This window comes from Mastacembelus armatus, chromosome 8 (assembly GCF_900324485.2).
Source record: "Mastacembelus armatus chromosome 8, fMasArm1.2, whole genome shotgun sequence".
Taxonomy (NCBI): Eukaryota; Metazoa; Chordata; class Actinopteri; order Synbranchiformes; family Mastacembelidae; genus Mastacembelus; species Mastacembelus armatus.
This window is the reverse complement of record NC_046640.1, coordinates 10,309,866-10,337,744: the sequence shown is the minus strand read 5'-3', so window position 1 is coordinate 10,337,744 and position 27,879 is coordinate 10,309,866. Positions and strand designations below refer to the sequence as shown.

The window sequence follows — 27,879 nt, the reverse complement described above, 5'->3', positions numbered from 1 at the left end:
AGTTGCAGTTGCGATGTTTAAATTTGCAATTTGCATTTTTTATTTATTTTACTATTTGGCCTTTTCTCTGTGAACTGCTCAGCACATGACACAAACTGTTTGACAGTGTATAGGTGTGGACCCACTGTGGCCAGTATTTGACCAAGATACAGTGTCTTATACCCACCTGGTCATTAACCGAGTGTTTCCAGGTTGAAACTCAACTCTAGGATTGACAGCTACCCTTTCTCTGCATCTAAACCCCCCACTATTGTCTGCAGAGCCTGGAATGAGCCCACTCAGCGCAGCATAAAGCCAGGCAGCAGTCAGCCCACTGTGTCCCTAACTCTAAACTGTCCACTCAGCTTAGTATGCCTGTGTGTGTGGTGGTAATCAGACAAACTGCAGCTATCAAATCTCACCATCACCGTCCTGCAGCTCATCCCTCTGTGGGCTTCAGGGTTTGCCAAATGACGTCATGAGTATGCGCAGACCGTCTAACCAGAAAATCACACTCTGTGTCGGAGCCGCACATGAAAAGTAACATGTCAGCGTCAGGAGGCTTGGCTCCAGATGCCGGAGGACGTCACTGATATTTGGGAAACTTGTAAACACATAAAAATTATTGGGACCTCCTCCTGTTATCTGGAGTTAATGGAGATGTAGATAGGCTGCATGTGCATGCATTCAACTAGTAATCTGGCAAATACACAGGTGACTTTTTTAACATGAAAAGGATTCCTGGAAAAACTAACTCAACATTGTGACCTTGCATCAGGCCAGTGTTTAGATCTGTGTCAAGTGCTGTGTTGCTTAATGAGACAACTCCTGTGTTGAAAAGTTAAGTGTTTAAACCTGAAACTTAAAGACCTGAATTTTTTACTCTGTTAAAACACATCTCTGTACCATACCAGTTAAACTGTTTTATGTTCAGTATGTATCAGTTATTTCATGTTTCCAGATGTCTCTGTAAAACAGACATTTCTATAAATTAATTTGACTTGAATTGCTGTTATTTGAATTTGACCATTGATTCGTTTTCTGTCCTTTGCAGGATGAAGAGAATGGTAATGGAAAGGGTAAGAGTCCCCAGTCTCTCTCCTTCTTTTCCATTTCATCAGGCCACAAATTAAAACCTTGTACAGTGGGATAAAGATGATGTAATGAGCTGGGACCTCCTGTATTCCCTCCTGTTACCTTTGCTCTGCAGCCTCTCTGTGCCCCCTACAGGACATTATGCAACACTACATCTAAAATCCAACTGGACTTAAACACACGCTTAAGAACATATATTTATATAAATGTAATCTCCAGGATAGGAGAGTTATAATCACGAGTAGCCCAAAGGTCTTATCGTTAATCCCCAGGAACAACCGAAAGTTTTATTTTTAAAAGGGGCATTGTTTTGTACAATTCAGCAAATTAAACCTTTGAGCTTTGCATTTCTTCTTTGTTTTTGTTATTTAGGGTATCAGAAAGGTCGACTAGAACCAATGGACACAATATTTGTCAAGAATGTGAGAGAAAAAGGGCCGGCCCACCAGGCAGGCTTGTGCACAGGTAATTTATGGTGATTTGCATTGGAAATGTGTTGTGGAGAAACACAGTCATGTGATGCTGCAGACATGAGCAGATGTACAGTAATGTGAACAATGCAGAAAGTATTTAACCAAGAACAACGTACGACTTACTCTAACCTTTCTTGACTGGATATCAGGTTTTTGTTTTTTCATATATCTGTTGGTGGTGACTCAGATACCAGTATAACAACTCAAACGCTCAAGTGCATTTGAATGTTACACCGCTCAAGTGTTCCTGTTGTGTCTTGCTGCCTTAGCAGGGCTGTAGTTTACTCCCACCAGATTAGACAAACCAAACCAGTACTCTGTGCACACTTAAACATTAGCTGTCACATTCAGAATGTCACATGCAGGCATGAAAATATGCAAATGCACACAATGGATATGTAACGTCTTTCATGGGGCTACAGGTCAACTAATGCTAAGCTCTGCTGATATCTCTGCGTTTAGTGTTGTTGGGACAGCTTTGCCATCCAACTCACACTGAGCCTTAATCTGGGGACAAATTAAAAATGACTTAAAAGAGCTTAAAAAAAATATTAACTTTAATCATTGTTTTTAATTAATAATAATAAAACAGTAAAAAATTATAAGTTTTAATTGTAATTACTTAAGTATTGTCTGTGTCACATCTCACCATATATGTGTGCCTAATTCATAAATTTACTGTTTTGCCTGTATATTTTATTGAGTTTTGTTGAAAGTTTTGTCCACTGGAATGTAAATGAAGAATTGTCTCATAAAGGACGGTATAGTAAAAAAACCTGTTTATGACCAACATTCCTACTCTGAGCCTGAGGGAAGTGTCCTGCAATCAAAATAATGATATGTCTGTTGTGCAGGGGATCGGCTGGTGAAGGTGAACGGCGAGAGTATTCTTGGGATGACCTACTCACAGGTGATCGCCCTCATTCAGAACAGGTACGACCTTCTGCCTGTCAGCGCTTTGAGTCTTTGATATAGGGATTTGCTGAACCATGTGTTTGCTTTTTCTTTGCAAGGTTAACATAGAGATGACATGCAAAAACATAGTACTTAACCACTATTACTTTTACCTGCTTTAAAAAAGAGTAGCCTGCAGCAGGTAACTCAATGCACAGACATACTGTATTGTTCTACATCGGGTATTGAGGGATAAAAACAGTATGTGGTAAATGGAATTGACAGCAGTGACACTGACAATCAAACTGTATTTAGTGTCGATCTGATGCGCCTGGCCAATACCCGATTCTAAAGTCTGTACTGGTGCCTCAGCAGGACTGCAGCTTATTGTAATGTGTTTAAATCTGTCTATAAATTAGTCAGAGGTTTAATTACTGAGATTAACACAGAATTTTTTTTTCTCACACTTTGTATCAAGCACCAGATTGGGATTTTGAATGTGAACTCACAAACCTTTAGTGGATTAGAGCATTTTTCTCCTTACCCAGTCTAATTTTTCATCCCTGTCTCTTGTTTATCTTTATTCTTCCTGTCCTCCCTACAGTGAGAGTGTGTTGGAGCTCTCCATTATGCCAAAAGATGAAGATGTGCTTCAGCTGGTAAGTGTGAGTGTGGTCATTTGTTAAACACACCTCTACAAAATCCTTAAAAACAGCCGAGATATGTGCCAGGGGCAAGCAAATTTGATTATTTTGGGACACTAAAAATCTGTGTATTCTGCAGTGTGTGTTCACTGAGCTGAACCAGGATTCACTGCATCACTGTTGAAGAATGTGCAGATTTTGTTAGAGTGGCTGGAGAGTGACTCAGAGGCTCTCTCCTCTGTGTTTAGATTACAACACACATTCATTCAGAGTCACTGCTATCCTGATTTTTAAAGCTTACGTGTGAAAAAAAAAAACTGCCCCATGCTCATTTGCACGCCCATGCACTGTACATTTTTGTCGCTCCACAGGTTGCTCCATGCACATGCACATGATCAGACATGCATCATCTGTCCCTCCTGTTAACCTGGAGCAACATGTCAACACACAAAACCAGATCACCCAATTTAAATGTTCCTCTTCACACATCCAGAAACATCAGTATTCCTGCCAAAACAACCCAAAACTGGGTTCTCCATTCAAATATACTGCCCTGTCTTAAACATTATAAATCCACTCTTCTGTCCTCACGCTCCTCCCCTCGCTGCTACGCCTGTATCTGCTGCATTCCTAGCATGACATCACCAGAGCTGCACCTCCTTCCGCACTCCCACAGGGTGGAGTAAGTCAGAGAATGAGAGGGAGGAGAGAAGGAGTTTGGAAGGAACCGACAGAGGAAAAAACAAGAAGATCAACAGACAGAAAACTCACAGAAAAAGTAAAAGAGTAAAGCAAAAGGCTAAAAGTTTCTAAGAGAGGGAAGGTGTTAAAATTTGAAGGACGGCAGGTTTTAGCAGCAGGAGTGTCGTGTCTGGAGTGTCGGTGAGGATAAGTGTCCTGTCCTGTCCTCTGCTTTTCATCCACTGTGTCTGTTTGTGGTGACTACAAACTTAACATGCAGGCTGGGGAAAGGTTTTGGATTCTGGCGGACACCTATATCCATTAGGTAAAGCCTGAAAAGTTTGTCAAACTGTCTGGGATTTGGCTTTAGTCCATTGCAAGAGATGCAGAGCGAGTGTTAGCAGGTTTGTTTTAGTTCTGCTGATGATTGGAAGTCGAGTAAAGGTAGTATGTGATGCCTTAGGTTTGACAGTTTGACTAATCAGTCAGCCTGTCATTGTCAAATAGATTATATTAAAGCAGTGCATATTTGTATATTTATCGGGTAGCGTAAGATATATATGCACACAGAGGATCTATGTGCATATATATCATACGCTACCTGGGGTTCATGCAGTTTTCATGCTAGTGTGTTTTGGTTGAGAGCTCAGGCCCTGGGGACAAACTGTGGCAAAAGGGTTGAGCTGGGTGATTGTTTCACTTTAAGACTTGCTCTGTACTCTACATGAACCTGCCTGATAGAGTTATGGTTATGGTCTACACTGTTGCCAAGCTTGTTTACAGTAAGTCGACATTTCCAAAAGCTCGCTCACTTTTTTACTTCAAGCTTCTTGTCTCATGTGTCTCCTATATCTCCCTCCTCCTCCAGGTGTACTCCCAGGATGCTTACCTAACAGGGAACGAACCCTACTCAGGAGGAGCTGAGAACCTCCCACCACCACCTCCCCTCTGTTACCCACACACCAAGAGCACCCCCCCAACTGGAGCTTCTCCGTCTGCCCCCATGGGCCAGAACCAACTGGATAATTGGAGTCGCTGGCCAGGCTCTACCAGTCCATCTTCACCCCTGGACAACCGCTCTGCTGTGGGCAGCCCCGCCAGCTGGCAGGAGGGGCAGGCAGGAGAGCCTGGTGGTGTTGGTCACAGCAGCCCAGCTCACCGCACAGAGGAGATCCAGTACGGTATGACCAGCCAGCAGCCTCAGGGCCAGATGAGGGGGCGCTCCTACTCGTCCTCTTCATCTTCAGGAGGCCCCCTCTCCAGCCCGCTACAAGTCCACTACCCCAACCACCAAGCTCCTAGCTCCTCGCAGGCTCAGCCACGCAAGTCAAGTTCGGCCTGGACCAGCCCCCCCCTTCCCCAGCTCAGCAACAGCCGTAATGAGCGCTGCAAGCAGGCCCTCTCTGACTGGTACTACAGCCAGCTGCCTGATCGCTCAGGGCGCAGCATGCTGACCCGCCACCGCAGCTACTCTCAGGACAGGCTCAGTGAAACACGGAGGCAACAGCAGCGCACAGGTGGCTGGCCACACAGTGCCTCTCAGGACACTCTGGTGTTACTACAACAGTCGGGACCAGGACCCCAGGGAGAGCCCCACTGGTCATATGAAGGATGGGAGGGGAGCCCAGGAAGGGGTCACCCTGCCTCTAACTATACCCGAACTCGCTCTGAAAACCTGCTGGCCCAGTACGACCGTCACGGCCGCTCATTAGAGATGCTGGACCGAGCAACAACTGGACTAGTCTCACCTCGGTGTGAGAGGCCCTCATGGCTCCAACAGGCCCCCCAGCCGCCTCTCAGGACTGATGTCTACCCAAGGCAGGGGAGCCATTACGGTGTAGCACAAGCTCCTCCAATGTCCCGACATTCACAGTCACATTCTAAACCCCATCCACAGAAAAACACCCAGGCACACTCCCTGCCGCAGGCCCAACCTACTGCTACCCCGAGCCGGCGGCTTCCACCTGGGCAGAGCATGGATGACCAGCCGGTGGGCTACCGCAGCTACAGCCCCTCTTTTTATCGCAAAACAGGCCGCATCATGCAGCAAGCCCACTCTTTCAGGGACCCCTCATACTCTGGCCCTCCCTTGAACTGGAATCCAACACCCAAAACCAGCCCCCCAGAGGGCACAAAAGCACCCCTCACTGCCTCTACAGCGTCTCCCCTTGCCTCCACCACTACTGAATCCCAGGACAAGGCATATAGGCCAACAAACCACGAGAGGGAACGAGGGGCAGTGGAGGGCCAGGCAGAGGTGGTGGCAGAGACCCAGGAAGTGGTGCTGAGGCAGAAACCTCCCACCGGTCGACGGAACGCCCATGCCATGCGTCATCCCCACTATGCGTTGCCTGTGGATGGGCTAGAATCATCTTTGTTTTCTCCTGATACCCAGGAGTCAGTTCCTGGTTCCACAGGAGATGTAGTCCCACGCAAACCAAATGGCAACCTTGCCCCACTCCCTGCAGAGGATGACTCTTTGGCCTCCATACCATTCATAGGTAAGTAGGGGGCTTCTGAGCCTCTCGTCACAAAACCTCTGACTAACCTTTAAATGACCTTTCCTTCCTTCTAAAACGTAGTCCACAATACGCGTATTGAATTTTACTAAAGGACTGCATGGGATTTTAAATGTGTGTGTGTGTGTGTGTGTGTGTGTGTTCTCATTTCCTTCTTGTCTGCCTGTTCAGGCTCCAGGCTTTTCTCAAATGCAGTTTTAATTCACCCATTGATAGTCTACTTGTGTGTGTGTGTGTGTGTGTGTGTGTGAGTGAATGTTTGGGTTGGGTAATACTGGTACTTCCCACAGTCATACAGACAGTATTAGCAGTTTTGATTGAATCATGTCTTAATTGAAGTTCACTAATCATGAAGCCTGCCCCCAGTTGGAAAGTTAGGAAGGTCTGAAAAAATGAGGTGGAGTCTGACTTCCCGAATGTGTGCCATTGTTTGTGTTGTCGATGTGCTGGAGATTTACTGTAAATTCAGTCATGTGTTTGTCTTCATCTTTTAATTTAAAAAAAAAAATGTTTTTAATTATAAAAGCCAAGCGGGCACCAAGGTTTAATATAATCCCAAAAAGGAGTGGCTTACAGAAATTACTGAAATTACTCAATCAAATTAAAAGAGCTGGGAATTTATTGTGTGAACTTGGCATGCTTGCCTGACACTTTAAATCAGCTCTCATTTGACAATGTGAAATTTTGCCCAGAAATTATAACCTTTCACTTTTAAAAAAAACTACAAAAATTGATAATGACAAATTTTCTGTACATACGCAGTTCTGTGTACATGTGTGGGTTTTTGGTTCTGAAAGACTCATAGAAAAGTGACACGGACAGCAGACATTAAGCCAAATCATAGGTAAAGGAAGGTAGTCAGTCAGACAAGCTGTGCCTCCAACACCCTGTCACAGCCTGAGGAAAACAACCTCTGCTTACCCTAATGCCGAATAGATTCAAATCAGCTGACTTGGAAGCTTTGACCAAACTGGGAATGGCTGTCGATATTTGTGCCAAACCAAGCTCAACCGGAGAAAGTCATTTAAAGAGAGAAAATCCAGTGGATCAGCAAACCAGGAGGCATCTCTGTGCCTCTCTGTCAGTGTGCATTCTTGTCTCGTACCTTTACGTGAATTAAATGAAACCAGGCAGTCTGAGCTGCAGGCCAGGGCACGTTTAATAACCCTAAACTGAAACTAGGATAGCTTCTCCCTCTTGTCTGTGTCTTCATCTGTCTGACAGATTTGATACTATGATCTGGATTTGTTTGGTAACACGTGATTTGATAGGCTGCTGTTGTTCTTATCTGTTATGTGGCGAGCAAAAACAAGTATGTTGTGTCTGACAGCGAATATGCTTTTTATGACGTCATGTATGGAATAAGTTTCCTCCTTAATGAAGTAATTAGTATTCTTCTATTTTGGTAGTTTATGCAATAGAGGAGAAATAGAACAGGAAGAGGGGTGTCATCATATGCAGTATTTTACTCCCACTTACACCCAGCTGGAGTCTTTAACCATGAGTCTAAGCTGTAAATTACCAGAAGGTTTTTGTGGTGGCCCCTGTGGGAAACAGTAGGGGCCCTCACACCTGTAGCAGCATTTTTCAGCTAAAATAGCAAACATTAACTACACCCAGCTACTCAGTGAATTTGCATCATTTTTGTCTTTGTTTGATAATAAACTGAATTTCTTTGGGCTTTGGACCATATGATTAATTATTGAATTTAGAAAAAATAGCTGACAAAACAGTTATTTGAGTGAGTTTTCCAGGAGAAGCATATTCCTCAAATTCAGTTGTCTCAAATACATTTTTGTTGGTGGTGACCAAACTACAAAATATGAATTTTCAGTAAGTAAGTAGCATAAATGTAAAAATAAGATTTTATTTATTTATTTTTTTACTTTTCTTGCTCTCGCCACATTCTTCATCGTATACTGGACATAGAGAGTAACAGTATGGTGTAGTATGTTGCTCCCCTCTGCTGGTGCATCTCTGTCTCGTGGCTCTGAGCTCACTCTCTGACTGCCTGTTAATGACGGCCTTTGTTAAACCCACAGACCGGCTATTTCTGGGCCACGCTGTAAACAGGCAGATTCCTCATCCCAGATTGGGAATGTTTTCCGCCTTATGCCAGGCTCTAGTATGCACAGGAGTGAACAATAGAACAGCTAGGACATGGGATGGAAGAAAGCCAGAGGGAAGGCGAGACAGACAAGGGCAGATCTGAGGGTGAAGGATGTTAGATGATTACAGACGAAGACGGAGGAGCAGAGTAAGAAAAAAAAAGGAACCAAAGCAGGTGTGAGATGAAATGCAAAAACTGAGAAACCCCACCAAGAATGCTTAAAAAGGACTATGTAGTGGTCTGTGGGTGTGGATCTCAGTGTGTCTCCAGTTTGCAGAGCTGTCTGAGGCTGTGCTGCCCTCTGTTGTTTCCACACGGACCTCGCAGCATTCCAGTCCTGACAGCAAATTCATCTTCTCCTCACTTTATGCAAATAGTAGCATGGTTTCTAACCCTCTCTGTCAGTCAGGAAATGCGAGTCTCTGTGCGGAGGCATATGTGTGTGTTGCAGTTTCACATCCCCTTATGTCAACTAAAACTGTTCAAGACTTATCGCCTGTGTGACCTTTCATCCCGCTGTGTTGCTTTGTCTTCTCGAACACCAAAGTCCCATTCACATCATCAAACTACAGCTGAATATCTAAATTCAGTCTGTTTTCTACTTGTTGCATTGTGACAGTTTCTCTTGTGTGTATGAGCTCATACACCGCTGTAAGATTTCATAAAGAACTGAAACCTGAAGCCAGTAAATCTCTGCCACAACACCCCCTCTGTTAGCTACTGAGTAGTCCTTCCTATGGCAACAGGACACACAGGTACTGTATTATCTGAAAACTCTGCCTGTTTCGCAGTATGCCCTCAGAACGTTTTGTCTGTGATGTCAGGTTGCATTTGTGTTTTGTCTTTTGTGATACAAGTTTTAGGCCTTTTGGTCTAATGTTTGTGATCTGGCAACCTTTTGGTTTTCATGGAATGCAGAAATGCCTCATGTTAGCGTTTGATTGCTGCATGTGCTGAAATGAAACTATAAAATGGATTATTTTGTTCATTGAGTCTTGACAGTAACCCTGCGGTTCCTCAGTGCTCCTCTCCCTTAAACAAACTCTCCTCTTCCTTACCTTCTCGAAATCTAACCCTGCATTTTTTCCTCAACCTCTGCTTCCTTTTTGACCTCTTCTCTAACACCTAACTCTGTCCCCTTTTCTTTTCCTCCTTCTCTTCCACCCTTTCCACTCCTTCCCTGCCCACCTCCTCCCTCCACCCTCCCACAGATGAGCCAACCAGCCCCGGCGCTGATTTGCGCGCCCGCCACGTGCCAGCGTCCTCCGTGGTGTCCAGCGGCATGAGTTCAGCGCCCGTCATGGTCACCAGCCCCGCCTCCCCCACCTTCACCTTCCCCCTCACTAGGCTCTTCTCACACGACTGCAGTGAGTGCCCCCTCCTTCCCCTCCTTCCCTCCCTTACTCCCACCGCATGCAGCAGAAAAGTACTTGCAACGTACTTTTTCCTCAGAGAGGGCATGATGAACGTTGCATGAGATTTTAAAAAACGTCTGGGTTGGTTGCTGTACCAAGGTATAAAATTCAAGAAAGTGTGAAGGCCTTTTTGTTTTCGTCACTGCTGTAATTTACATCTTATCAAGCATTTTTTGCCTCTTATTGAGTCTTTTTTTTCAAAGCAGATAAAAAGTGTGCAAATTTCAACCTAATTCTAAAACAAATCAAAATAAATTGTTTCAAGATTTTTTCCAAAGGTAATTTTTCATGATTCTTCCTGCTTTCTTTTGTAATACTAATTTTACAATTTCTGCATGTCTTGAAGCAAGGTGCTTTTTTTTGGTGGAAGTAATTTGAAATAATCTGAAACTTTGGGGACTCAAAAATGGATAGAAATTCTTGTTGAGATGAGGTTTTAAGCAGTGATGGTCTACAGTTTCTGCATGCTGGATTTGTAGATTGCATGTCTGACACAAAGAACATTATGCATCCAGTTTGTTCAGAATGGCTTATTGTTCTGGCTGTGCATGAGGGTCAAACGTCAGCGTGTTTAGACATTTATTCAACTACCAGCCTGATTTCAACAGGTCAAAATCTGATTTCTTTAAACAAATGACCTATTTGCATGGCAGTCTTTAGTCATAGAGGGTATATATGCATGCCAGTGGTGAGAAACAGTCCGAAGATAATTTCATCAAACACACCACCCCAGTTCATGTCCTCACTGTCCAGTCCTCACCATGTCACCCTTTCACCCCTCACTCAAACCCCTTGACCCCTGCTCTAACACCTCCTGCTTCCTCCCTCACTATCCCCGTCTCCTAATCCAACACCGTCCACTCAGGTGATTGGCATTACATCGACATTCTGTCTTTCTTTCTCTCTTTCTCTTGCTTTTCTTCTCTCTCTCTCTCTCTCTCTCTCTCTCTCCATTCCTTCACCCTCTCATCGAGCAGGCAGTATTAAATCCAGTCGCCGTTCCTCCTATCTTCTAGCCATCACCACCGAGCGCTCCAAGTCATGTGATGAAGGACTCAACACGTTCAGAGAGGAAAGCCGGCTCTTCTCGTGAGTAATGAGGCACCTTGATGTTTCATAAAATGAAAAAGTGACAAACTGTAAGTTACATGTACAGGCAGACATGTGACGGTTGTGCTGTTGTTGTCCACAGGAGGCTACCAAAGAGAGTGAAAAGTTTCTTCACAGACGGGGTGAGTTCTTTTTAACAGTCTTAAGTAGATCACGCACATTCTTTTAGCTTTTTTTATAATCACAACCATCTCTAAGTCATTGCCAGGTTGACCACTATAAAATATTTTGTCATAAAATTAGCAAAGGAAAGAAAACGACCTAGAAATCAGATTCTCAGTCATCCAGGTCATGGTATATAGTTATATAGTGTATATTGTCACCTATGGCATTATTGGATGCAAAAATCATTGTCCTGCAGCTGAACAGATACATTTATAGACTTAAAATGACTTAAATAAACTGGTATTACCTTGATAAACACAAAGTTTTGAGACATTTTAGGGAACGTTTGACGTTGCTGTTGACTGTGGCAGGTTGCATATTACATAAATGACCTATTGATGTTCTGACCATTTTCCTGTCTGTGATTTAGTCTCTGGACAGTCTTGGTACAGCAGAGGAGGTTCGATCTAAACGCCACTCCACTTCAGAGCTGGGAAACATCACTTACAGCGACGTACGGCGAGAAGGATGGCTGCACTTCAAACAAATCCTGACAGAGAAGGGCAAGGTGGGCAAACATTATGTTATTATGACATTTCTGAAGGCTGAGAAACGTGTAAACTAGAGTCACATCACATCGCATCTTTCCTTACAGAAGGTGGGCAGCGGCATGCGTCCATGGAAGCGGGTCTTCTCTGTGCTTCGTTCCCATTCGCTCTTCCTCTACAAAGACAAGAGAGAGGCGGTGCTTCGTGGGGCCACGATTGGCAGTGCAGCTGAGGATGAACAGCCAATCAGCATCCGGGGCTGCCTGGTGGACATAGCGTACAGTGAGACCAAACGAAAGCATGCCCTGCGACTGACCACCCAGGACTTCTGTGAGTACCTGCTGCAGGCTGAGGACCGGGAGGACATGCTGGACTGGATAAAGGTCATCAGGGAGAACAGCAAGACCGACAGTGAGGTCAGAGGTCACATCTGTAGCTGTCAGATTTTAACCTGTTCCATACAGTGTCCGTATGGCCTGAATGCATTTTTACTGGAGCTCATAAACAATGCTTATTTGTTTCTTTTGTTGCAGGAGCTTGGCTTTTCCAGACAGGCCCTCATCAATAAAAAACTGAATGATTACAGAAAGCAGAGGTGATCAATCATATCTGAACACAATGAAGCAACTGTAACACTCTCCTGAAGTTTTCATGGCTGAAAGCGAGAATTAAACCCGACTCTGTGTCTCCCCCTGCAGTCCAACAGGCAGCAAGCCCGACTCCTCTCCCAGGATGCCCCGCATGAAACCTCCCTTCCTGCTCGCCAAGATGGACAACGCTGCTGGAGCACCACGCTCACCCAAGCCAGAGGGCAAAGGTCAGGAAGAGAAAAATCGAGCGAGCTGGCAGTATGAGCTGCAAGTGGAGCACTGCAGGGTTCACTGCTCAACGAGTGTATTATTAATTTACTTTAGTGGAGCATTAAATCTGCTACTGATTCTCTCTTCAAATGGAACTTGGAGTCGTGAACACATCATGTAGTAATTCACATTCACTCTTCTGGTGAAGTCACCATTAGTAAAAACCGGTACACCACACCTCCAAATGTAATGTTGTTTTAATTAAATATCAGACGAGTAATTATCAGCTGGAGGAAGCAAACGTTTGTATCATTTCTCCTAAGATTAATTTTTCATAACTGTACTTTTACAGTTCAGGGTAATTCAGTTTTATATTTAGAAGGGGTAATAGACTCATTTGTTTTATTATTAATAGATAATACTGTCATTGCTGAATACTAACTCTAAGGCAGATGAAGTGTGTTTTTTTTTATCATATTTGGACTATAGCCCTATTATGTTTTTTAACACATATAGTAGTATAGTATATAGTATACATATATAGTATAGTATAACAGAAACAACAACTAATATTGAGATGATCTTTAATGGGTAAACCAAAAAGCAAATACTGAAGCTGCAGTTCTGTCCCCAGATGAGAGCAGCCCACCGAAGTCTCCATGGGGAATCAACATTATGAAGAAGGCAAAGAAGGCCGGACCCAAAGCTTTTGGTGTGAGGTTGGAGGAATGTCAGCCGGGTGCAAATAACAAGGTTAGCCACAGTATTTTCTGTCTCCACCGGAAGCCCTTAAAACAGATTTTCTACTGATAGATGTGTTTGGATGTGCGTTCTACATACCGCCTGGTTTTTGTCTCAGTTTATACCGATGATCGTGGAGATCTGCTGTGGTTTGGTGGAGGAAATGGGTCTGGAATACACAGGAATCTACAGAGTTCCTGGGAATAACGCAATGGTGTCGATGCTTCAGGATCAGCTCAACAAGGGTGTGGACATCAACCCTGCAGAGGAGGTGACGAACAGCCAACGCAACATACATTTGAGAGAAGAGTATATTTTTATTCAGCTTTACTCAATATAAATACTATGCTGTCTCTTCTCTGTCCGCTGCTGTCAGCAGAAGTGGCAGGACCTCAACGTCGTCAGCAGTTTACTCAAATCCTTCTTCAGGAAACTTCCCGAACCGCTCTTCACCAACGGTGAGCCCAAACATGTTTTGACAAGCTCTCACACAGACTCTACTGCCTCACGCTGCTGTGCATTCCAATCAAACCTTATCTTACATGTATTTTAATATTCGGCATGTTTTGTGCAGACAAGTACAACGACTTCATTGACGCCAATCGGATGGAAAATGCATCAGACAGATTGAAAACCATGAATAAACTGGTTTGTGTTTATTTATTATTTTTGTGAATGAATTTGAACCGGAGCGTTTATGAGCTTGGTCAATGCGTACTTGGATGTTTGCGTGTAGCAGAAGTCTGGCAGGTTTAACAGGTTTATCACTCCCATCGTTCCTCTTGTTTCTCTTTCATAGATCCGAGACCTCCCCGATCATTATTACCACACTCTGAAGTTCCTGGTTGGTCATCTGAAGACTGTGGCGGACAACTCAGATAAAAACAAGGTGTGTGAAAGAAGGTTTGCAAAAGTAAACATATGCTGCTGAGATATCCTGAGCCCTAACATCTTTTTATCTGGCTCTGGTGTGTGAAGATGGAGCCTCGAAATCTGGCTCTGGTGTTTGGGCCCACTCTGGTCCGGACATCTGAGGACAACATGAAAGACATGGTCACACACATGCCTGACCGCTACAAGATCGTAGAGACGCTCATCCAGCATGTGAGAAATGCACAGACACACACATTTAAAACACAAAGTACCGGTACTCTATACCAAGTTAAATATTTCTGTCATTCTTGTAGTACACCTGGTTTTTCACTGAGGAGCTCGACAAGGATGAGAAGGTACGTTTCTCATGTTGCTGTGTGCACGACAATTGATTAGTTTTGACTTGCACATTGAAAAAAAAGAATATGCTACAAACGCCTGTGGACACCTCTGCAAAAGAATTTCCATTTTTCTTTAATAAGTCATAAAATATTATTTTCTGAAATTAATGGGAGTGTTTCTTTGTTTGAAAATGCAAAAGAAGGTTTTCCAACTAGTTATTTAAACAAACCTCCAAAGGTGAAGCTGTGCTGTTTTCTATGTGCAGCATTTGTTTTCACAGACTTAATTTTTGGATTTAAGTGCAGCAGTGATCCATATTCAAGATGGCAACAATCAGCTCTAGAGGGCCTGAAAAAAGAGAAATATACTGTTGGAATATTTCACTTGAATTTGAAAGAAAATGCAGAATAAAATAATGTAAGATTGGAGCCTTTTGCATTAGCTCATTTAAATATAAATGGGCTCATTAGCCTCATAGTTAAGCCATCACTCTGTCCTGATTATGAATCACTTATGGCAGTTTTTGAACATTTGTAATTATTGTCATACAGTGGAGTGAATTGGTTGTTTGAGTAAACTAATGAGTCAATCTGCTTTTACCAAGTTCCTTTAATGTAATTGTTTCCACCTAATTTCAATAACTAATATTGTCCATGTTCTAAAGTCTTATCAGTGTAATCTTTAGTAATTAGGGAAATTTTTTATAGGTGCATCAACCTTGAGATTTTATCTTTAGTTTTCTCATTTTGAACTGAAAAAAAAAGGTTGTAAAGCAAAGGAGTTTGTTGTTTAATTAAATGTACTTGTCCTGTGTCCGTCGCTCTAGACGCCGGTGGACACCGAGGACGTGCAGCCGGCCCCCAACATCGACCACCTGCTGTCCAACATCGGCAGGACTGCTCTGCTCGGGGAGGCCTCAGGTGAGCTGCAACTGGCAACCCTAGATTAATGCTGCTTTCCGTTGAAAATCGGAAGAAGGAAATTCCCCAGTATCCCCAGTAGTGTCATGAGTGTGTTTCTGTTCCTGTGAAGTGAAGAAAAATATCCAGTTATTCTTCAAAACAAAAAACATTAGTTATTGTGATAAAATAAAGCTGAACCAATTTGTTCAGAGAAAAGATGTAGATGTAGCTCTTTAATAGCATGTTGAATGTAATCCTCTCACGAGTGTTGGCATGAAGTCAGACAGCTGCATTCCTCGTATGACTGAAATTCTTCATTGAGAGTTCGCCCCAGTTTAAACCCAGAATTCCCTACTTTCCAACAGAACTGGAACGCAGCATAAGAAATGAACATCCATTAGCACTCAGTGTTTCTGTGTTTAATAGCGTGTCTGTACTTCTCTCCTCTCTGCTGACCTCGTTTTTTTTTCCATGTTGCTCATCTTTCACTTTCTTTGTACGTTTCTGCATTTCCTTCTCTTAGCTGAGCCTGTGGAGCAGCCACTGCGGTAGGATGGGAAACTCCCCTGGCAATATGTGTGTGTGTGTGTGTGGGTGTGTGTGTGTGTGTGTGCACGCACATCATGCAGTATTGTGAAAGTGAAATAATGGTTGTGTGTGTGTGTGTGTTCGAGAGAGAGATTGATAGTGGTGGTGATGGTTTGTGTCTCCGTGCTGTCCATGACCCTCCTGAAAGTCGGCGTCTCCCTCTCAGTGTCAGACGGAGGTCTCTGTAAGAGCACGTCACCTCAGTGTCGTCCCAGTCTGACTAATGCATTAACGGATGACTGGATGCTCTCTGCCTGTTAAAACCACTGTATCTGACACTGGACTGTAAACTGTGGTCTGTCACTGAGAGACAGTTCCCTCACTGGTGGCCTGTCCGCTCATCCTACAGGCAATTTCAGTCGATGTAGTCCAATCAACAGGCTCCTAACTCCACTTTGAGCTCTAAAGGGACTCTATATGACATTGTTTCTGACCTGACCTGCTGTTCCAGTTTTAATGACATCAGCTGGACCCAAACCCAAACCTTCACCTTTCCTCCTTGGTCATCGTAAATGCCATTTTTAAAGGTCCAAGAAAAGCATTTAATTTTCCTGAATGCAGCTGAAGTGAGATAAGAGGCATCAGTACCAGTCATCTCTCAGATGCCACTGATAGAGGAACACACCACCTGAACAACACCTCCACCAGAAATGATATTTAAGATAATCAACATCATATTACAGCCATTAAATGTCTAGCATTGAGAATTTGTCAAAATTATTTCTAGATTTTGGCTTATGAAGTATTAAAATAATGATAATAATAATTTCAGGACTGGTAGTTTATGGATGTGTTGGTACAGTCTTAGCTTACTGGTCAATAGTTTGTCAAAAAATAACTGTTGACCCAGTAGCATGCCAAAATTTGATTCTTGGCTTTTTATTCTGACAGGATGCTTCTTCTTCCTGAGCAGCAGCATAACGTTGACTTTTTTAACGTTGGCTTTTAGTAGACGTTAGTAATGGTGGCGTGTCTGTGATACAAAGAGGAAAGATGAAAACCACCGACTCTGAGCTGGTGAAATTGGCGTGATATTTACTGCTGGTGTTGTTGGTGCACAGGAAACAGCTTCATCTGGAGCCCCTTAAGAGACGACCAACCCACCCATGTCTTTTCTCAAAAGATTTTCACTCATCCATCCCACGAAAGACAAAAAGTGTGTTTGCGTCTGTGAGGGAATGTGTTTCTTCTCATACTCGATAATTTCTGCTTTCATGCTTCTTTCACTGATTGAATGTCATCAATGTTTTCGGTGATGCAATCAGTGTGTGCCGTGATTTCCTATTGCTATCCAACACCCCCAACCCCACCCAAAAAAACTCCACTTCCCAAATAATTGTTTCTCCTCCACATTCTCCAGTGTGTAATTCAGTGTCTGTGTGCGGGGGTCCGTCATGGTCAGAGGGCACAGTTGTAGGCGAGTTTCTTTACATCCAGCTGAGGATTTTGTCCTGTAAACTGCTGCTGCGCTGCTCACTAGAAACAGAAACTTTCTACCATGTTATGACTCCATCCACACGTCATAGTAGGTGTTTTTCCAGCTGATGGAAAACGCCCACTGCTGCATGATTTCACATGCGCAGGGAAAATAGTTTGCAGCGCAGGAGCAGCCTTCTGTTTTACTGTGGATTTGTCCTTTAAAAAAAAGTGACGCTCACACCACCTGCCTCTGTGTCCTTCAACCATGACTGTTCTGGCCTTTTGGTGACACCAATGTCTCCGAGCCACTTATGTTTTTTATTTTCTTTTTCCCAGACTCAACCAACAGTGACTCAGCTAAGTCAAAGGTAACGTCCTGTACCTGGCATGGTTCAAGGTTACTCTGTGTGATCCGCCAATATAAACATATGATGGTGTTAAAAAACAGTCACAGTAATGTTTCTTCCTCTTTCAGGGGTCATGGGGGTCAAAGAAAGACCTCACTGCCAAAGACTTCCTGACTCTGTCCATCATGTCAGCTGTGACAGGCCGCAAACGTAGGAAGCGCCATAACGCTCGCCGTGTGGGCAGCAGCACCGACGATGACTCGGAGCATGAGCCAATCAAAGCTGGACATCTAGGGGCAGAGGAGGAAGAGGAGGCTGAGTCGCCGGTAGGAGAAACTGCTCCTCGGGCAGAGGGAGAGGAGGATGACGATGAGGGAGAAGAGGATGAGGAGGACGAGGAAGTTGTAGAAAGTGGAGAGAAAGAGGAGGTAGAAGAGGAGGTGGTGGCGGTTGTTCCCAGTGGGCCGTGCTGTAAAGAGGAAGAGGAGGCTGGAGGAAGGCAGGCAGCCATGTTGTTGCACGAGGAGACTCGGGCGGAGGTGAAGGGGCCACCGTGGCGAGCTCCAGAGGACGCCCGCTCCATCGTTTCCGGTTACTCCACCCTGTCCACATTGGGGCGCAGCCTGGGGTCAGAGGGCAGGGGGGACGACGCTGATGATGAGCAGAGCGAGCTGGTGAGCGAGACGGACAATGAGAGCGGCTTTGCCTCGCGCTCTCTCACCCAGGAGAGACCCGAGAAACACCCGACTACACCTGTGAACACACAACCACCAGGAGTCCCGCGCAGCTTCCTTTACACACACTACAAACCCCCCGTTCTCTCACCCATGAATGTGCTCGCCCCTGTCACACCCCTCACACACACATCGGACTCTGCAGAGAGGAGTGAAGGAGGGGCGCGCTCCACCACGCCTTCATCCTCCTCCTTCTCCTCCTCCTCGACCACCCACAGGCTGCACTCACGGCCTTCCTTCAACTCCCACAAGCTGATCCAGTGTGACACTCTGGCCAGGAAGAAGCTGAAGTCTGAGAAGGCCAAAGCTCGCTCCATGGACCTGCTAGAGTTGTCTGGGGCTGCGGCTCAGAGCGACGGGGCTAGCTCCGGGCCAGAAGGGGTCCCCATGTCAAGGAGGGAAAACTCCAGAACCAACCCCTCCTCAGGCAGCAGCCAAGAAAGTCTGCGTCTGGCTCGACCTAAACCTGCTCTCCCTCCTAGCGAGGCCACCTCGTTCACCCCAACCGGCCCCGGCGGCAGGTCTCTGGCTGAGCAGGTTCGTGCTCGACTGCTGGGCTCGGCCGACGATCTGCGCAGCGTGGGGCTGCGGAAACCATTGTCACCTGAGACACGGAGGAAGAGAAGAGCCTGGCGCAGGCACACCGTGGTGGCCTCCCCAACTGAGACGCCCGACAAAAGACCCCCACTGACTGTCAATGAGTTCCCCCTATCTCCAAACAATCAAAACCAAGTCAAAACACAGGGGCTGCCAAGGGATGCCGATGGGCTTGAACAAGGACCAGCTACACGTCAAGCACCCACCTCTAGATTCCACCAGTACCTGTGAGACCTGGCAGCTGATCCTTAAAGAAGAGCCTTAAGCTGCTGATCCTGAGGTGGGTCCAGCTGAGCTGCTGACTCCCTGGAGGTCAGTAGAGCGGCAGCAGTGGGCCGTGGTTAGTTGCCAGGTGCAGCACAGCGTACCACTAAACAGGTCTTTAACAGCACCCCCCCCCACACACACACCTTTTTGCTTTCAATAAGCTCCATTTGCATGGCGAGGGCCATCCCATTGTTGCCAAAGCTTTTTTTTTTTTTTTTTTTTTTTTTTTTTTGTTTCCGTGTGTGCTTTTAGAGAAATAATACAGAAACAGAGACACAAACAGACCTCATCACAATCACTGTTACAGCCAAGAATTCTCGTCTGAGTAATAACTGATCATCTTTCCTTCCTGCCTGGCCCACAGCTGACATCAATGAAATCCCTTCAAGTGACCAGAGGAGGATGCTGAAGTGCAGCCTTCCTCTGCAGCTTGAGAGAATGGTGCTTCTTAACAAACACTCACTATTACAAAAATTGTCCAAACCCACTTCAGTGAGCCACAAGAGGCAGACACACACAAAAAAAAATTAACGCTCAATGTTCAAAATCATTTCAAGAGGGATCTCAACTGATTTTTTTTTTTTTCATATCAGTCTTCCTAATCTGTTACTCCTCTGACCACAGACACTGTAAAAGTCACATTTATACTCCAAACAGCAGATGCATTCGCTTACAAACGAAACCCAGCTGTCTCTCCCTGTACTTGTTAATAATGTTTATGTGTGTTCGCGCAAAATATGTTTGTGATCATGTCTGAGCGTGCAGGTGTTTGAACAGTTTTGTAACATTTGTACAAAGCCTTGTTAAGTTAACCTTGTAAATATAAATAATATGTTATATTTGTTTTTACTTTTTTAGTTGTTTTTATGGTTTACAAAAGTGCGTACAAGTGCACAGACATTTCTTTCAAGATGTTACTTGAAATGTTTCCCTTAATATATTCTTTTTTTTTTTGTTTTATATTTGCTATATATATATATTATATATATTTTGTATTAAAGTAAAAAAAGTACTTTTATTGTGATCTCACCTCTTGGTGTACCTGTTCAAAGGAGAAAAACATGACCTTTATTTCCTCATAGATGGCCTTCCTCTCTAATTCTCAGCACTGTGCAGAAAACCTTTATCTCACCAGATACACTCTTTTAAATAGGTTTCTCTGGCGACTACACTTCGAACACGTACGCAGAAATTGTGGTAACTGCGTGTAGCGGCACAGGACATGTAATCTGGTCATTATGACGTGCTACGGGACAGTTTGCAGGCAGCTCAGCGCCACACTGTGATGGCAGACCTCATCATCATTTGTTTTGTTATTCACATCTGGGATTACTGAGCGCCGCCTCTTCAGATCTGCTCATATTCACTGGGCTCAAGACAAAAGTATGTTTAGTCTTGTAACTGAGAGTGACTGGCTGTTAAAACATGGTGTCCTGCATGCAAACAGCTGCATTTCTACTTGATCTACATGCTTTCATCACATCCCCTCTAAGAGTTCATCTATCTGCACATTTATTACCTTGGGGTTACATGACGGAGAGTTTTCCATAAGGCCAGGCTAATAAATCCTCCCTGACTGGAGAAATGGTACATTAGAGGAAATGAATACAAAATGTCCGCTAACAAGAGGCTATTGTTTTCATCTCTCATCTTGACCGGGGAGCCAATTTGCCATCAGAAAGTAACACAAACAGGAGGCGCAGGCTTCCAAAGTCACGAGAGAGACTCGCTTGTTTTCATCTGACCAAATAACCCAGTGATGATAATAATAAGTGATAAGTTCTATTCTTGTCTTTACCTCAAGATGTTTTCTACAAGTGCCTGATTTGTGGAATGTGTTTTTTGTTCTGCAGTGCCATGCTCGGTTCTTATCTTTCCATTTCTCTTTTGTTGTTCCTGGGTCTCTCCTCTCCTGTGGTCCATGTTATAACTAAGGCACTGACCCAAAGATGTGTACATCAAATACAACCGTTCTAACTGAGAGGCTGTTAAGAAAAACGTAAGCTTAAAAAAAAAAAAAAAAAAAAAAGCACAGTTGAAGCCAAGGACGTGTCTATGCACTCTCTTTGCCTCTAACAGGCATTAACAGCTATTACTGATGCTGCTAAGAGAGAGGAGGCATAGTATTCTCTCAGCTGCTTTTATAACTGAGGTCATCTCTCTTTGCCTAGTGATCCACAGCGTGTGAATATGGTACACCTAACATACCCTGTCCGAAAACTACATTAGGTCATGCAGGACAACATCCAGTTTCCTATGACTTCGTAGGAAATCTTGTCATCACCATGTCCGAAATGTGATTTACCTAATGTTGTCATTGTATTTTAAAATCATTTTGTACATACTATCTTAATATGTAACATATTGTATTGTGTACATTTGGAATTGCTTTTGAGTATAACTAATATGAAAATGACTGGACTTAAAGGTTGTCCGCCTGAAACCATTTCCCTCATGGCTGTGTGCTTTAAAGCAAGAATATATGATGTAAATAAACAGAACTATGTTTAAAAAAAAAAAAAAATCTTTACATGTGTGTTTGTTTTGGAGATCGTGGGATTTTGTCTAAGACACATAGTTTTACATGGAAGATGAAGCTGAGCAGACAACTTAAACTAAGGGCTGAATGGCGCCCTCTAAAGACTGCAGATAAATAAGGTCTCTCCAGGTTCTGGCACTGGTTTGCACATAAAGCAAACTTCATCTAGAGGCTGTCTGTTAACTTGTTTAAATATTTATGCAATTTTAAAATTGATCATTATATTAATATGGTGTTGGTAAAGCACTATATCAGCTTTTTTGGCTTCTAACAGCACAGCACTGCTTCTCTTATGAACAAAATGTGTTTTTAAAAAAATAAAAATAAAAAATGTGTTTTAAAAAAAAAAAAAAAGCAGGGGAATAAACCCATGTTGCATTTCTTCTTTCATTACACCCTTAACAGGTTTACCTCAGTGAGTTAGCCTTCATAAAGAGCACCTCCACCATATCCCATCCCCCCTGTGCTGTGGCCACAGCCTCTATTCCTCCTATTCAGAGCCCACTGATGTCTTCTGTCTGGCCCATTGCAGGAAAAACGTTCTGTGATTACTTGCATGCTGACAAAAGCCACATAGTTTCAGCTTTTAATAACATCTCGCTATATTTCTGAGCAGGCTTCAGGACAAATGACATGATTTTAAGCAGAATTTCAAAATTTTATTTGAACTTATGTTAACACACAACTGTTAAAATGGTCACTGTGGGATTTACTCCTGCAGAACAGTCTTTGTAAGCTGGCCCAATTAGCTGGAATCTGGTTATTAATTTTTTTTGGGGGGGGGGGGTATGACACATACAATGTTTTTGCTTTTTTTTTTTAAACCCCCGAACTAAACAGTATATGTCAATGATACCTACGAACTGGACAAAGGGAACAAAATATGTTCGTGTTGTCAAATACATTCTCTTTATAAAAAGAATCTTATTTTTGGAAATATTTACATTTCTTCTCAAAAAAAAAAAAAATTTGAACAGGACACCCTTACAGTCCAAATAGAAAAGAAATAGAAAGTATTGCATTGCAATGCAAGGACTTCATCGTCCAGATGACGGACTGACTACAGAAAACTGATGACAATTAAAAAAAATGCAGTAGTCCCATGTTTTTTTGTTTGTTACCTTTTTCAAAAGGGTTTTCTCTGCTTGACTTGTGTCCTTTAGTTAGTAGCGACCTGACCCCTGTCCTTGCTCGGCTGGTTCTGCAGAAGGAGCTCAGTGTTCTGGGCCCTCAGTCTCTCCAGTTCCCTCTCCAGCTCTCTGAGCCGGACCAGGGAGCTCTCCAGGGTCAGACCCCCGGGCTCCACGGCGCGCCTCAGCCGGTTGTTCTCTTCCTCCAGCCGGGACATGCACTTCTCCAGCTCCAGATACTCCTGAACCAGCTCCTGCTTGGTCATATTCTGCAGACTCTCGACGTGGTACATCTCGTAGGTCTCGGAAAAGTCTCTCTGGAGAAACTCCCCACCTGCGTTCCCGGGCCTCCCGATACCGTCGCTACCTCCGCCGCTGCCGTCATCATCGTCCTCCTCGTCGATATCGAAGAGGTCCTCCTCGCTGCCCGTGTCCTCCATGCGGCCCCCGCACCCCGAGGGCCTCCTCACCCCGGTCTCAGTGTTGAGATCGGGCTCCTCTCGGTCGTGCTCGTCCATCAGAAACTGTGTGGTGTTATAAGGGGCCACCGGGAGTCCTTTGGCGAACATTTCCTCTCTCAACCGTGAAGCCCTGGCAGTCTCTCTCTCTTCCAGGGCTTTTCTTTCCTCCCAGGAAAGTTTGTAATAAGGCTTCCAGTTGCGCTTCTTCTTGGAGGTCCTGCGCCTGTGTCTCTTCTTGCCCAGACGCGCATCGAAGCCAGTGTCGGAGTCGATGTGTAAACTCTCCTCTTGGTTCAAAGTCTCCTGCACAGGTCCGTCTTCACCATTTTTCCCCTCGGAGGTGTGATTATCATCGCCTGATACAGCAACGTCGGGTTTCTGCTGAGGCTGAGCTGCAATCGGGCACTTTTGCAGCTCGTTTCCGGCCGCTAAGGCAGGGCACATCTCCCTCTGTCCGCCTTTAATTTGCCATAACTTGTCTGTGTTGACATCCACACAGCTCTCCGCCTGCTGCTGCTGCTGCTGCTGATGATCTCTCTGTCGCCCCCTGTCGCCGTTCAGCGGTCCTGCACGGTTGTTGGCTGGGAGATGCTCCAAAACGTCTCCACTGCTCCCACCTGATGGGCTGCCTGAAGTTTTCAGGTGATGGGTCTGCTCCATTGGTTCTGTCATCCTGATGGTCCGCTCTGTTGGCTTCCGCTTTAGCGCATTTTAGATAATGTTCATGCTTCCGAAACCGAGCTTCAAAGTTCGTTAAAAGCTGTTAAACTCAATTTGAACAAAAACACGTTCATTCCAGAATAAGCCGAAATCACCAAAAAAGTTACGAGAGTTTTGACGTTTGAAAATAAACTCTCCCAGCGCAACAAACAAACTTCCGAGCAGTAAACACTTGTTACTCCTCCGAGGGTTTGTCAAAGCAACTGTCGCTAACTACCATTAACTGTTTCGATGCTGTCAGAGCACCGTTTCATCCGGAGACTGCGTCCCGCCGTCACAACAGTGTCCAGTGTGCTACTCAAGAAGAGGGAGCTCGTGTTTATATAGCGGCTCCGCCTCTAGCCGTGCGCATGCTGCCGCTTGTAACACCTGATGGATTGTGGGACATGTGGTTCTCATTCCAGTGAAGTAGTAGGGGCGGTCTCCAAAATAAACTACATAGTCCACAAGTCTATTGTAACTGACGAACATTTCAACCAATGAAATTGCAGGATCCTGAATACAATAAAGCGCCCCCTTCTCATTGTTGATTGGACAACCGGACAGTTTTGCTGTTGCTAAGCTTAAAGTATTTTCTGATAGGGCAGTTCAATGGTCAATCAAAAGTACGTACTCCACATCAAGAAACTAGTCCGGAGTACGTTTATGGGCGCTACTATCTACAAATGAAGGGGTGACGATTAAAAGTTACGACAAACGAGTCAATAAAAATACTTTCGAATGACATAATATTGTAGCTAGAACAAATTGGAATATTTTATACGTGCGACTACATTGTTATTTTGTTTTTCTGCTCACGCCGCCTAATATCCAACAACTAATACAACGATATACCTCCTGGATTTTAAGGACAAATAAGAAAATCTCCAACGGAAACTAGTGCGTTTTGTAGGTTCACATAAGAAAATAAGTAAAAACTGCTCTTTTTCAAAGTGCAGTTGTTTTTATATCTACTGGCATTAAAAACGCGCAGTTGCGGTGCCAGTGGGATCATTTAATGTTTCAGTGTGGATATTCTTTGTGGTGTGCGGAGTGATACGGTGTAGGGCAGGGGCTCGGGGGAACTCTGGAATCAGCGTAAACAAACGACATTCATTGTGAAGGTGCCGCTACGAGCACAACTCCGAGCCCCTCGTTGTTGAAGGGTGGGTCAGGCGATCTCACACTTGCTCAATAATAATATTATCAGTGGACGGAGTGGTGTAGATCAGTTTTCAGTGTTTCTGTGCAGCCCATGTTCTGATACGCAGTGTTTTAGTCTCACACTGTTGTGTCGTGTTGACCGCTAAGGATAAGCTAGCTAGCTAACGTTAGCTAAACGTTAACGTTAGTTAGTAAGTGGGTGCTATGTCGTGTCGCTCCCAACCTAAACCCTGTGTCAAGTCATAAAGTGTGAAGCCATACGCACTATCATCAAAATAAACGTTACGTGTGAGCACGATAATAGTGACAAGAAAATAGTTTTCAACTAGGACCAGTATAACCAAAAACGTCATCCCGAACACGAAGCTATGTTAGCTAATGCTAAATAGCCTCGCTACGGTGTAGAATTTTAAAAAAAGTTAATAAACAATGAGCAGTCAGTGTGATTCAGAGTAAATGTTTCCTTATTGTCCATTTCGATATTACGATATCAATATTACTGTAGCTAACACAACTACGTAAAAATATCACTAGCTACAGAAATGCTCATGTTAGCCATATGCTAAACTAGGCCAATGTGTTTATACTGGGTCAGCGTAATTGCTGGAAAGTAACCTCTCCCCTGAGAGTTCTCCATTACAAATTTACGATTAATTTCAACATTTGCATTTTGACGTTCAGTCCGTAGCATGTAGACCATAGCTTGTAAAAATACTTCAACAGATTAACAAATAGTCTTAGGTCGTAATATTCCGTAACATGAAACCCGCGATGAACTATTTCAGTTTCAGGACGTAGACAGTCCCTGATCTTGCAAGGCAGCACTGAAGATTTCCTTTAGTTTACAGCTCGTCAGGTTTTACACGCTAAACAAACAATTTACTCAAACATTGCCCATACATTTTCTTTACAGCTGCAGTCGGTTTATGTAAAATAACCAGCTGAAATAAACACTTGTTTAGAAAACTATTGAAATCTTGGGGAATATAAATATCTTAGTATTGGTTTTGTGTTGTTCTGTACTACATTGAAGCAGTGTTTGTAGTCTGCCACGTTACTCACTGTGAAGGAGTTGGGCAATAAACTGGCTTCATTTTTAACTGTGTATGTTTCACTATACCATGTACACACACATACACACACATACACAGTTTCACAAAGCAGTGTCTCCTGTAAGTGGAGGAAATGGTTTATTCTGTCTGTGACCTGTGGAGGGTGACTGGTCTCTCCTAATACTGCTTGTAAAGAAATCCAGTGACTACAAACAACACAGGCCTACTGTTTCTACTAATAGAAGCAGGCAGAGTTTCCGCTCTGGCATAGAAGCACAAGCTGAACTGGGGATCGTTTGGGGAAGAGGTGATATGTTCCAGTTAATATGAAACCTAATGACCATGGAGATTGTGAAATCATACCATGGTGCCCATATTCTCAAATCAAGGAGTGGTGCAGCTACAGAACCATAGCTGCCCCTGCATAGATCACAGCTTGTGAGGATTAGCAGACATGACTTAATCTCTCACCCTGTCTAACATGGTCGTTGCTGCAAGTGAAAAGAGATAAAAGACATTGTTAAAGGCCTACACACAGCCTTGAAGTGGAAATTTAAGCAACGGCTGAGACCCATCTATGCATAGGAGAGCTGTGCTGTTTAGATTTTCATGCAGACAGCAGGTCCAGATTGGTGTTTTGTGTGTGTGTGTGCGATAGCTGTGACAGAGAGAAGCAAACAGTGGACATATGAGCTGCATTAAATCACACATATCACTTTAAGCACACTCCACCCACCCCACCAAACCTGCTTGCTTATGTGTGTGCGCTCACAGTCCCATGCGAGCGTGTGGATGACTGTGGATCAGGGAAGATCTCATTTTATTCTCTCCCTGACAGGACCAGCTCCAGACCACCTCACTGAGCTCTGCTCCTGTCTGCTCTCTGTTCCAACACCATTACAAAGATTTAATTAGTTTACAGCGAGTGCTCTGGTACTGTGGGTACCTCTCCGTCCTCCCCCCTCTCTCTCTCTTTCTCTTTGTCCCCTGTGTTTCCTACAGTACATCACCACCTAGATCCATGTAGCCAGTAGATGAATTTGGCATTACAGAATTGATTGTTGTTGTTGAGATTTTATTAGTTGCTTTAAAAAACCAACAGGGGGCGCTGTTCCCTAACTCATGGACAAATTGTTCGGGATCATTTGAAGTAAAGGCTTTTCTCTGCCTCTGCTCTGTGACTAGGCCTTCTGAAGAGAAAGCTGTTGTGTGACATTTGGGAAAGTTTTGTTATATTTAGGTTTACAGTGAGGGAAACACTAACCTACAAAAGAACAAGACTATACAGCAGGATCAGGAGGATGAAACCTTAATATGCGACTAGTACCTAATTATACTGTATTCTGCTTTAACCCCTAAACGCTCTGGCTATTTAGAGAAATCATGTCAAAGATGCCCATGTCTGGCTCTCTCCACAGTGACACTCACTACATTTCAGTGTCCAAGAAGCTTAAAAAAAAATCTAAAGCAGAAAAGACAAAATTACATGATGATCTGCTCCTCTGTGTTTTGAATCATATCAGACGTTGCTCAAAGCTTAAACAGCTTGTCAGAAATCTGTTCTGTAAGCTTAAAGAAGCTTGGTGAACTTCTTAAAGCTGCAGATCCAGCATGCAGGCGGACAACCATCCCTGGTTCGTGTTGCTCAGGC

The 27,879-nt window shown here is 44.0% G+C and overlaps 2 protein-coding genes across 13 annotated transcripts in view; one reads left to right on the top strand and one right to left on the bottom strand.

Annotated features, from left to right (window-relative positions):
• The window catches only part of arhgap23a (Rho GTPase activating protein 23a), a 56,407-nt gene extending 35,195 nt beyond the window's left edge, over positions 1–21,212 (top strand). For 5 of the 12 annotated variants that reach the window (XM_026324374.1, XM_026324375.1, XM_026324370.1 and 2 more), the window contains 22 exons: positions 1,034–1,058; positions 1,447–1,539; positions 2,402–2,480; positions 3,046–3,100; positions 4,635–6,267; positions 9,607–9,762; positions 10,788–10,899; positions 11,003–11,042; positions 11,456–11,593; positions 11,681–11,989; positions 12,107–12,168; positions 12,272–12,390; positions 13,008–13,126; positions 13,233–13,385; positions 13,494–13,572; positions 13,689–13,762; positions 13,914–14,003; positions 14,093–14,218; positions 14,302–14,343; positions 15,156–15,249; positions 17,575–17,606; positions 17,714–19,147. In XM_026324374.1, coding sequence (XP_026180159.1) covers positions 1,034–1,058; positions 1,447–1,539; positions 2,402–2,480; positions 3,046–3,100; positions 4,635–6,267; positions 9,607–9,762; positions 10,788–10,899; positions 11,003–11,042; positions 11,456–11,593; positions 11,681–11,989; positions 12,107–12,168; positions 12,272–12,390; positions 13,008–13,126; positions 13,233–13,385; positions 13,494–13,572; positions 13,689–13,762; positions 13,914–14,003; positions 14,093–14,218; positions 14,302–14,343; positions 15,156–15,249; positions 17,575–17,606; positions 17,714–19,147 — 5,064 coding nt within the window. The other 7 variants (XM_026324367.2, XM_026324368.2, XM_026324366.1 and 4 more) reach the window with 7 other exon arrangements.
• Positions 21,213–22,523: 1,311 nt separating this feature from the next.
• Positions 22,524–24,315, bottom strand: hexim1 (HEXIM P-TEFb complex subunit 1). The gene has a single exon (XM_026326257.1). The coding sequence runs from the start codon at positions 23,983–23,985 to the stop codon at positions 22,882–22,884; it is 1,104 nt and encodes a 367-aa protein (XP_026182042.1). The 5' UTR covers positions 23,986–24,315; the 3' UTR covers positions 22,524–22,881.
• Positions 24,316–27,879: the final 3,564 nt, after the last annotated feature.